This window comes from Mus musculus, chromosome 9 (assembly GCF_000001635.26).
Source record: "Mus musculus strain C57BL/6J chromosome 9, GRCm38.p6 C57BL/6J".
NCBI classification, from domain to species: domain Eukaryota; kingdom Metazoa; phylum Chordata; class Mammalia; order Rodentia; family Muridae; genus Mus; species Mus musculus.
Genome location: NC_000075.6, coordinates 106,953,897 through 106,966,116, shown reverse-complemented (window position 1 = coordinate 106,966,116; position 12,220 = coordinate 106,953,897). Strand labels below are relative to the sequence as shown.

At 38.6% G+C, this 12,220-nt stretch overlaps 1 protein-coding gene across 12 annotated transcripts in view; it reads left to right on the top strand.

Annotated features, from left to right (window-relative positions):
• Dock3 (dedicator of cyto-kinesis 3) overlaps positions 1-12,220 on the top strand; it is a 339,506-nt gene that overhangs the window by 266,214 nt on the left and 61,072 nt on the right. For 11 of the 12 annotated variants that reach the window (XM_030244177.1, XM_011242872.2, XM_011242871.2 and 8 more), the window contains 5 exons: positions 1,312-1,410; positions 7,616-7,710; positions 9,964-10,039; positions 10,400-10,500; positions 10,755-10,813. In XM_030244177.1, coding sequence (XP_030100037.1) covers positions 1,312-1,410; positions 7,616-7,710; positions 9,964-10,039; positions 10,400-10,500; positions 10,755-10,813 — 430 coding nt within the window. Of the gene's footprint in view, positions 1-1,311; positions 1,411-7,615; positions 7,711-9,963; positions 10,040-10,399; positions 10,501-10,741; positions 10,814-12,220 lie in introns of all 12 variants that reach the window. The other variant, XR_001778834.2, reaches the window with a different exon arrangement.

Genomic DNA, 12,220 nt, shown 5'->3' with positions numbered 1-12,220 from the left:
GATTTCAGATGGAGAACTTTAATTTGTCATAAATATGTCAGAAATTTAAGTAGAGATGAATGAAGCTTAAGTAAAAGAATTTTGAGCTGATAAGATAACTGGATTTAGAATCAGTTCTTTTAAAGTGGACTGTCTTGAAGAGAGATCTAGATGTTCAACTTACAACAGTAATGACCTTGATGAGCAACAAAAGAACCACAGCATGTAAAATTCTTTAAGAAAAATGTACTGAGATTTTTGTTTGAGAGCCGCTGTTGAGGTCACTCTTTAATGTAGGTAAAATTATTATATACTCTGACATGCCTTCTAATCAACACTAATTACACAGCCCTTGGCTAGGGGGTCTGACCCTGCTTTAACATTTGACAGATATTACTAATGAAGTCATTCATTTCTGTAGATTATTATAACTGTAACTTGTTGGGTACCTTCTATGTATTGGACATTGTGCTTCAGTGCTACATACACAAACACACACTCATCTGACCTTTACAGTAAATTAGTTATGACTTCTTATGCCCATTTTCAGATAAAACTGAAGTTCATATGCATGTGAAGATTTTGTGTAGTTTCAAGGCACTTGAAAGGATTCAATACATTAAAAGACTATTGCCAAATTCCCTCAAATTTAGAAACACTTGAAAATCATATAGGTAAAATACTTTTCCTGAGGAAACAGCCTTTTGAGAACCATGCCAGTAATTGCCATAACACGGCCTTTACAGTCCTTAAAGCCAGTGTTTTGTTGTTGTTTTGTTTTGTTTTTAGTATATTCTATTGGCTTTTGAAAATATACTTTGTGACTATACTTAAATATGTTTTGAAGCTCATAGCCTATTCCCTCCCAAAGATCAGTTTCAACTCCTTTGCCTTTCTTTTGATCACTTACATCCATTTTTCCAGTTCAGCTGCTCTTCCCTGGCAGATGGTCCAGATTTTGTCCAGAGAAGAGGCTTTTTTTTTCAAGTAGTCTCTACAGACTTCAGTATTGTATTCTGACAATAAGAGACTATTTAGTCAAAATATTGCTGTAAAGAAAAAGATATTTCACTTTGCAGTACTCCATATTGTAAGTGAAGGTTTTTTTCAATAATTCTGTGCTACAAAAACTTTGTTAAAACTCCAAAACACTCCTAAGAAGAAAGTTCATTTTTAGGAACACAATTGTCACCATTCTTCATGAACATTTGGGGCCATCTCAAACCCTCCCTTCTCTTCTTACCCTCTGTAATTTGAAGAACAGAACCCCTGTGACTGGCTGTGCTAAGTGTTTTTGTTTTTGTTTTTGTTTTTGTTTGGATTGGTCCCCAGGGTGAATATGTGTCCTGCCTCCTCTCATTGCTCCGTCAGATGTGTGACACCCATTTCCAACACCTCTTAGACAACTTTCAGAGTAAAGATGAACTAAAGGTATGTAACAACACTGGCTTTCCACCCAGGAAAGGAAGCAGGCAGCCATAACTGTCATAGACTTCTTTCTAGCAGAGGGTTGTGTTCAGGTGGTCATCACTGCCCAGGTTATTGGATTCAGCAGCCCAGTTTATACTGAGTATATGATCTCCAGAAGTGGAAATCTGGCAGTACCCTTCACATAGCCTGACACCAGGCTAACACTTGAAATTTTTTCTGTAACTGATAGCAGCCTTGTGAACATTTCCCTCTATTAGAGAATAGCCTGTAGCATGCTGGATTAGAAAGCCAGTACTCTCCCTTTCTTATGTTTTATTCTATGTAAACCAGGCTTTTCTACTTTAATAGCTATACTTATGATGATGCAGATAACGTCTCTTTATTTGAATGTAGTTCTGGAAAATACCTCTAGCCAGGGTATACCCTTCTTACCTTGAGCTGTCAGACATTGAATCTGACACAACGAGGGGTAGGTGATACCGAGAAATGAACCTAGAGTCCAGCCAACAGAAGGTCTTCCTTTGCTGATCATCAGCTCCTCATAGACTGCCAGGGTTTGTGTCTGCATTAGACCATTGCAGATGTGGGTCTGTGCTCTGCTTTTATTCAGAACCACGTCACTTGCATGTCATAGTGATACCCCATACCTCCTGAAAGATGAGATCACAGGACATTCTGCCACCATGGAGCCCATTCTCTGTCTTTTGTATTAAAGACTTTACTCCTATATAGAGACTCCTCGATGTCAGTATGTATCTAAAAGTAAAGTCTATTGCTGTTCATTTGAAATCTTAGTTGCCAACAGGGCTTGTGTTAATTGTAAATATATAGATTTGTTCTGTTGGACTTGAAAAAATAATGTGTGTCTTTCACACAAATAAATAATAAATGTGATATTTCCCACACATATGTATATGTACATGTATATGCATATGTGTATATATGAGAGCTGGTGGAGAAAGTGGGACAAAGACCAGAAGGAAATGATGGGGGACAAGATGGAGTAATACAGTGGTAGACAAGGTCAGGGACCTGTATCTTTTAAAATGTCATAAGGAAACCCATTTTTTGGTAACTTAAAAACAATAATATGGAAAAATAGAATCCACGAATGTTCTAATTTAACATAAAAACTTTCTTTCAATGCCTCTTTTCATTTTGCACTTCAGATGTTATCTTTTACTATATTAAAAACAGATACAGAGTGATTACCCAACTCCAGAAAATACTTGTCAGTTTGTAGCATAGGAGGCTCTGACATGAGATAATAGAAGGGATCCAGAGAGGCTTGAAACTAATTTTCCTCCCACAGAAGTGTCTGGTAGTACCTCAAGTTGTGTTCCTTCTAAAAGTCTTGCTTCCTGTTTTTCTCGTTTCCTATTGCTCTCATCTCCAAAGTCCCCATATTTTCAGGGAATGAAATTTCTCAAGTCTATTTAGTCAGTTACCACAATTTCTTTTATTTTTAAATTATGAAGGGGGGAGTATTTGCATATTTGTGCAGGTACACTCAGAGACTAGAGATATTGGATCCCTTGGAGGTAGTATTGAGGGTAGCTAGCTGTAAGCTGTCCTGCATGGATGCTGGGAACAGAACTTGGATCCTGTGGAAGGGTAATAGTGCTCTTAACCACAGATCCATCTCTCTAGCCCCACTCTCTCCCATGTAAATTTTTCATATTTGTTGACTTCACTTGATTACTGATTTCTCTCCTGTTTTATTTGTCTCTGTGAACACCTGTATTTCACTCTCTTGACTATCATTTTTAAAATGCTGAAAAGATGCATGAATAAGAGAACATGTTCAGTCTACTACATTAAACTTGGAGATCTTCTGTTTATGTGTTCCTTGTGACAGCGTTATTTAGCTGTCATTTATATTTGTTTATGTGTAAGAGATGAGTGCTTGTGTAGGTGTGTTCATTTGGCAAGGGGGCATGCCTGTGTTGTAAGCATGCCTGTGGACCATAGGACAACTTCAGTGTCCATACTTGCCTTGAAACAGTTCTGCTCATCTGCTTTCATTGTGCACACTATGATAGCTGACCCAAGACCCTCAGAGGAGTCTCCTGTCTTGCCATCTCATCTTTAATGTAGGAACTATTGGATCGCACACACACAGTAATCCATGGATTATGGAATTACTTAGGTCCCATGATTGCACAGCAAGCACTTTGTACTCTGACTTAGCTTCCCAGCCTTAAAATTCTTAATTTTAAAGAGTATAGGCTGGTGTTTCTTTGACTGCATTCTTCTTACAAGATTACAAATAGCAAGATCAAGTTATCAATTTAAAATTTGCCATAAAATAATGAAGACTAAGAGCAAGACCAGAGTTTTAAATGCTTACTGAGGCCAAGAAAATGACCTCTTGCCCTTACAGTCAGAAAATATTGACATAGGAGACAGAACAAATCTAACAAATAGCAGATGAGTAAAACATGTTCAAAAACACACGCATAAATGTGTATGTGATGTCTATGCACTTACATAAACACAGATATGCATATCTACACATTTGTGTATGTGTGTGTATACATTTATAGCATACTGATTGCCACATTACTTTTATTCTGTTGTTGCTTTCCTTGTCTTTGAGCAGCCACTGATATTTATCATCAGTGCTGAAGAACTTACCTAAAGTAACTAGGCTTGAGGGGAAAAAAATTAAAAGCCATGTCAATTAAAAAGGAAGTAAAAATATGTCTACCTGCAGATAACTGACTTTACATACTAAAAACTCTTTAAGTTATCCAATGATGACAAAGATCTAACACCTTAGCTGGGTGATGGCCTTTAATCCCAGCTCTCAGGAGGCAGAGACAGCTGAATCTTTGACTTCAAGGCCATGCTGGTCTACAGAGCAAGTTTCAGGACAGCCAGAGAAACCCTGTCTCAAAAAAACAAAAAACAAAAACAAAACAAAAACATCTCACACAAGTAACCAAATGACTCTCTTTGTAAGAGTTGCCTTGGTCATGGTGTCTCTTCACAGCAATGGAAATCCTAAGATACTAGAGAAGACAATATTAAGAAGCGCTTGGTGCAGCTAAATGGTAGCTTGTCTTGAGCATCAGTACAAGAGTTTGCATTATAGCTTTTATTAGTTTTACTTTAGGAAGTGTTAAGATAAAATTGAAATAGGAAAAAATAATTCTGGCCTGAGAAAACAGCTCAGCTATCAAAGTGCTCGTTGCACAGTCTGAAGTGCTGATATTGGAGTCCCAGCTCCCACATAAAAAGCTGGGCATAGGTGTATGCCAGTAGTCCAGATGCTAAGGGGGTGGACACAGGGTCTCATGAGCTCACTGCCTAGCCAGTCTCATTGAATCATTCAAAAACTGGATGGTGTGTGCACAGATGTATACCACATACATACATATAACTAAATAAAATATACATGTATTATATCAAGATGAATAAAATAATTAAGGAACGAAGTTAAAATTCAACTAATGTCTTCATGAAGTAGAAATTTTTTGGTTGTTAAGATGGGAGTACTTCCCCCAATGGAGAAGCTCAAGAAAGCACCCAAGGACCTGAAGGGGTCTGCAACCCTATAAATGGAACAACAATATGAACTAACCAGTACCCCCAGAGCTCGTGTCTCTAGCTGCATATGTAGCAGAAGATGGCCTAGTCGGTCATCATTGGGAAGAGAGGCCCCTTGGTATTGCAAACTTTATATGCCTCAGTACAGGGGAATGCCAGGGCCAAGAAGTGGGAGTGGGTGGGTAGGGGAGCAGGGAGGGGGGGAGGGTATAGGGGACTTTCGGGATAACATTTGAAATGTAAATAAAGAAAATATCTAATAAAAAAAGATGGGAGTACTTTCCAAATGGATGGTCAGTTTTGATGTAAGACCTATCAAAATTCCATCTCCACTTTGGCAGAGACTGATGCAGCTTTATTGAATTGAAAGGGACATTGTCTAAAAGTACAATACTGGAGATTAACACCCACTTCAGAATTTACTACAAAGTAACAAGTAATCAGGATTGACATGGCAAGCTGGGGCTTGGTGTGGTGCCTGTTGTGAGTTCCAGCCCTTGGGGCAGAGGCAGGCAGGTCTCTGAGTTCAAAGCTGAGCCAATCATCTCTGAGTTCAAAGCTGAACCAATCAGGGCCATAGAGTAAGGCCCTGTCCTTAAATATATATAATTAACACTGGCAGAAAGATAGACACATAAATCAATAAAACTGAGATGAAGGGTTCAGAAATATATCTTTATATTTATACTAATAATATAATTCCCAATAGTGAAGCCAAGATAATTTAATGAAGAAAGAGGAGGCCTCAACAAACTACTGGGATGAGTTGATATCTGCATACAAAACAAGATTGGGCTCCTTCATACATGGCTCAGTTTCCCTGTTCTCCTTTCAGTGTTTTTTCTTTGTTGTTTCTATTTCATGGTTGGTTATTATATGACAAGGGAACATTCTTTCTGGTCTTTTCTCTTTGTTATTCTAAATGTCTTTCCTATATCTGAACTAACATTTCTGAGCTAAAATTTGGAAAGTTTTTTCTGCCATTATCTTATTGAAAATGTTTTCTATGCCTTCAGAATGAAATTCTTTGCCTTTTCTATGTCTATGGCCTTAGATTTGTTTCTCTTTGTATTTTCTAGTCCATAAATCTTGGGAAAAGCTAAACAGTTGTTTAATATGGCAACTCTGGAAATCAGAGTACTCCCACCTCAGAGTTTGTTGGGCAATTTTATTGTTTGTGCTGTAATTATGTTTCATTTGGTTTGAATTTGAAATAGGGATTCTCTGTCCTGGAACTCACTTTGTAGACCAGGCTGCCCTAAACTCAAGACATCTGCTTGTGTCTGCCTCCTGAGTGCTGGGATTAAAGGCATTCACTATCATGCGGCTGTAGTAATTATTCTTTGTTTACTGATTTTTCTTGAACATTAATTCAGGAATAATTTCTTTATTTTAGATTGTTTGTATGCACGGATGAGTTTCCAATTTTTTTAGTGATCTTGTAACAATTAGACAAGATGTTCTTAAATGCTCAAAAGGCAGTAACTCTCTGTACTTAACTAAAGGGCTCTGTGTATATCCTGGGGCTCACCTTTAATATGCCAGAATTTTACAACTTTCTTTGCAGCTCTGTTTGTACAGAACCTCATTGTTCAGTCAGAGATGGGAGATTTTATCTTCTGTGTCTTTTCTGGCAATATGAACACCCCAGCATATGTGTGACCTTCTAGAATCCAAGGAGTATATCAGATCTCCTCACGGGTCCCTATAGATATCTCATTTTTCATAATTTCCTTGAAGCTTTTTGGCAGATCTCTTTTTGTCCCAACTAATGTGAATGTATCATGTATCTAGAATGTTAAATTATCTCCCTGGGTTTTTTTTCCAACAGATGTCCTGTGGATAACTAGATAAGCTCTGAATTACATTAGATAAGATAAGCCCTGGCAGTAGGCTTGTCCAAAGAGCTGTTGAATTTGCCAGGTCAAATAATAGCAATTCTCTAGAGAATGGGCTTCTAGGGGGCTCTAAAACTATTTTATCCCAGTGACTTCTAGGCTCCTGGTGTTTTGTGGCTGCTGTGGTTCTGTAGTTGAGTGTTGAAGTAGATAGAGAAGATGTGGATGGGGACAAATGAAACGGAACAAGATTCGGTGTGTCCTGACATACATCAACTTCCTTACCAAAAGCTTTACACTTGTTTGCTTTTTGTTGCTGTTGTAAAATACTGACCAACACCAACTTGGAGAGGACAGGATTTATTTAGCTACAGGTTATAGTCCATAATCAAGGGAAGCTGTTTAATGGCTTACTTTGCATGGCTTTCTCAGTTTGCTTTCTTAAGCAACCCAAGACCTCCATCTAGAGGTGGCACCACCCAAAATTGCAAAGTCATCTCCCACATTAAACATTAATTAAAATTTTTAAAAATGCCCACAGGCCAATCTAATCAAAGCAGCTCTTCACTTAAGGTTCTTTCTTCCCAGCTGACTCTGCTCAAGTTGCTAAAACTAGCCAGCACATTCTCCTTGAATTATGTAATACTGAATTGTGAAATCAGTCTTAGCCACTTCATTATTTTCATGGGCACAGATTTATTAGACGGTTTGTGATTTTTGCTTAGTTTTGTTTGGGGTTTTGTTTGGGGGTGGTATTGGGAATTGAACTAAGCCTGTTGGATACACTAAGTATACTTTGTACTATTAACATTCAGGAATTTCTGCTGAAGATTTTCTGTGTGTTCAGAAACCTAATGAAGATGAGTGTCTTCCCTCGAGACTGGATGGTGATGAGACTGTTGACAAGCAAGTGAGTAAGGAGAGCTCTGTAGTGGCATCCACAGAGCTCTACTCAAGCAGGGGCCAATATGTATATGTGAGTGAGAGGAAAATCAAGACCAAGTTTGGGAAGAGAGAGGAGTTGACAAATAAAAAATGTATTTGGAGTTATAATCTACAGGATTTGGCCACTGGCCATAAAGACAGTGAAAGGAATGAGTCAAAGATAATTCAAAACGCAAAGCCAAATATAGTATTGAGGGTGGAAGATGATATGTTAAAGATAGGAAATACAAGAGCCATTAGCCTCTGTTGCTCTGCAGCTTTAGACAAAGCTCTGTCTTGCTTTGAGTTGTATTATCTACCAAGCAGTACTTGCCTCCTGGAGTTTGTGCTAATTAGCCCCTAAGCCCTGGCTGCAAAGCTTTGGCCACTTCTGAGTACAGAGATGGACTGTCTGCCCCATTCATATTTCCAGGCTATGCTTTGTCTTGGAAGACTAGACAAGTGATACAGGTAGTAACACATTTGTTCATTTGATCTCTGTCCTCTATAGATTATGTGGTCTGTCCTTAGCTTACTGCTGCCTCTCCCTGATCTGCCTTTTGTGTTAGCATTATATAGAATGCAGTCAAATTATTTACATTGGGTATATTAACAGGGCAATGTGATTTTTTTTTCATGTTGAGCTGTTTATAGCAGTTTATAGCTGCTTTTTCCTTAAAACCTGCAAATGTTTTGTCCAGAACAAAAGAATCAGAGGAAGTTGCATAAATATTTCCTTGAGGACTTGTTTTTTGACTAGATCTTTCATGTTCCTGTCTCTTAGTTCCACTTTGAAAACTTGAGATTTTCTAGCCTGAGGTACAGGAGTAGCTCCTCATCTTTGACCCTGACCCTTGTCGGCCCTGCTCTGCTAGAATACCGGTCTCTTTTATGCACTGCTTTTGCTATTCTCTTCTTCTATACAAAGACCCAGATGCCACTCTTTTTTTTTCTTTTTATTGAAAATAGATTATTTTTTCATATAATATATCCTGATTACATCTTCCTCTTTCTCTACTCCTCTCAGTTCCTTCCCACTTATCCTCCCATCACAATCCTTTCTGTCTCTCATTAGGAAAGAATAGGCTTCTAGGGAATGATAATACTAAAACATAACAGCAAAGTAAGGTAAAACAAAACTGTCACATGAGCCGGGCGTGGTGGCGCACGCCTTTAATCCCAGCACTCGGGAGGCAGAGGCAGGCGGATTTCTGAGTTCGAGACCAGCCTGGTCTACAGAGTGAGTTCCAGGACAGCCAGGGCTACACAGAGAAACCCTGTCTCGAAAAAAACAAACAAACAAACAAACAAAAACAAAAAACAAAACTGTCACATGGAGTTGGACAAATGTAAAAAACAGAAGGAAATCCAACAGAAGAAACAGAGCCCAAGAGAAGGCACAAGATAGAGTTAACACACTCAAGCATCTCATTAAGAGTGCCAAGCTGGAAGCCACGCTATACATGCAGAGGATCTGGTGCAGACCCGTGCAGGCCCTGTGCATGCTGCCTTGGTTTCTGTGAGTGCCCATGGGCTTTGATCATGTTGACTTAGAGGACTTGTTTCCTGGCGTGCCTCTTACCATCATGCTCTTATACACTCTGCCTGTAGGTATGTACCTGCTAGGGCAGCTGGCCACTCTTAAGCGTAGTTCCTTTGCCACACAGCCAAGGCCCTCTGTAATAAAACCCCTAACTACCCATCATACTTTCTTTTCTTTAGACTTAAACTTGCATTCTTAATTCTAGCACACTAGCTTCCTATTATCCTTTATGTGTGCCAGGCAGAGATTAAGAGTGATATTTTACTTCAAAGGCTGAAGTCAGATGAAAACAGTACATGACAAAAAAAAATATTTAATCACTATAAATCCCTGTTATCTGGTAAAATAATAAAATTATGCTATAAATCCTATAAACTGACCATAATCTGTATTGTTATCCAAGAACCTCAAAATACTAGGAGTTACTTTTTGAAGTAGAATAAATACTAAAGACTACAGAGCTAAGAGAGAAGAGTTATCAGTGACCCACTGATATCCTTTACTGTCTTACCTACTAGCAGGCATTTTCTAAAACTGGTTTTCTGTGCAGTTTATATAGTTTTCTCTTTCCTTTAAACTGTATCTTACATAAGAGCAAGTTGTGTTCCCAAATTTTGCCTATAGGCAGACAGCCGATGCTAGGCTGTGCCACTGCTGGTCTTTTAATTCTACAAATGCCTTGTCTCCTCACTGCAGCATTATAGTCACTACTGTCCAGTACCTGTCCTCTGCACTGCATAAGAATTTCACAGAAACAGACTTTGACTTCAAGGTAAGAGCACCTAAAAATCTATTGCTGTAACAGTAATAGCACTCTGAAGTCCACACTCACCCTTTTTGCTTTAGTATATTCATAGTATTGTAGATTCCAAGGTTATTATAATATGACCTGAGAGCCACCTTGGTAAAAGTGTTGGGAGCCAGGCATCTATGAAGATGCTTGCTGTTGGCTTCAGAAGGAATCAAGAAAGCAAAAATGGGGGAAGGCCTATTTCTAAAGATAGTTAAAAGGGGGGATTCTTAAGAATTTGAGATTATAAAATGGACTCTCTGCTCTGTGCATATCTTTAGTAACTTTCTCTGCAAGGTTAAGGACTTAGGCAGTCACATGATTCTTTTTCTGTCTCTCTAGGTGTGGAATTCTTATTTTAGCCTGGCAGTTCTGTTCATAAACCAGCCAAGCCTTCAGCTAGAAATCATTACTTCAGCCAAGAGGAAGAAGATTCTAGATAAGTAAGACAGATGTCTTCTCTTCATCTCTCTACCACTTGCCCAGATGGGAGTATTTTTCTATGACAGAGTCTTTCAGAAGTCCACACATTTCTCACAAAGCTGGTTTTCCAAGGAGCCAAGTATTAAAAGTTCAGTCAGTAACCAAATGGCTTAGCGTTTTGAGAGCATTAGAAATAATAGTGCTGATGTACTGACCGTTGGATTTTCAGGTCTGTCTCACTGAACCTCCCTCCGCTAACAGTTACTATTTTCAGGTATGGGGACATGCGTGTGATGATGGCATATGAACTGTTCAGCATGTGGCAGAATCTGGGTAGGTCTTTCCTACTGATGCTTCCCTTTCATGTATTGCATATTTAAATAAAATATAACAATTCTCCAAAGCCTTCTGAATATCAGTTCAGCCCCGAAGAGCCTCACATAGCTCTAACATAGCACCTCAGATGAGTGCTGTAGAGTAGCATATGTTCCTAAAGCCCTGCCTTGGGTAAGATGGTCCTAGTGTGACATGTGCACTCAACTTAGGAGAATAAGAGGAAGGCTCAGTAGTATTTCCATATGGGAATCCATGTTGGAAGAGCCTGTGCACTATTCACATCCCTGCCTAAGTGTTACAGGCTCAGAAGTGTAAATCATGGAGACACCATGAAAACAAGAATGAGTGTTGATTTTAATAAAGATAAAGTAAGCTTTACATCTCAGGTATTGATGTGTCCAGATCACGTATCTGAAACCATTTATATGAAAGACGAGAGTTATAAGCCTCGAGGAGACTGACGCTGGCTTTTTCCTTAAATACCTCTAATAGATGATGCTTTGAATCTAAAGTGATCACATTGTTGTTTCTGGGAGTCTTACAGTTGCCTAGATGACTAGAATTCTGAAAGATAAAAGATATCTCTTCTGTCAGGAAGAGATAAAAAAATTAGTTTTATTTCCAATGAAGTGTGATTTAAGTTAAGCTTGTGTATCTTAAGCCATAGGAATGATATTCATAGAATCTTAGTCTCCTATGATCCATTCTCACCTTGATCTAGAGATGAAAAGTAAGGTGTAAGACAGCAATAGGGGGCACTGAGGAAGTGACTCAACAATTATAAGCACTAGCTACTCTTTTGGAGGGCCTTGGTTCAATTCCAGTACCCACATGGTGACTCACAGCCGTCTGTAACTTCATTTCCAGGGGTTCTAGCCTCTAATGGCATTAGGCATGTACACAGTGCAGTTAACATGCATGCAGGCAGTGAACCCATGCACATTGAAAAAAAAACTTAAAAAAAAGAGAGAACAGTAGGACTTTTCATCCCTCAGTAGAGTTGTTTCTCTAAAGAGATTTCTATGTCACTCTTACTGCCAGCCCACAACAGAATTTGGATATTTATTTTTTAACATTGAACTTGACTTTGAAATTCTTAGGAACACAAACTGACAACTATACCAGGTACCAAGATCAGAATATGCAGAATGCGCCTCAAGAGCTAACATTTGCTTCTTTATAAGCTTTTAAAATGAAAGAAATTTTAAAAAGATATTAGCTTGAGTTTAATCCCTGATACTTCCAATTTTAAAAAAGATATTAGACTTGTCTTTAAAACCATTCATTGCTTTTGAATGAAGTAACAGTCTATCTCTGGTCCCCCAAAACTAGCTTTACTTGACTGTAGCAGTTACTATGCATGCAAACCGCTCCCCTCTGTATTCTCTGGAAAACTGAGAGCAG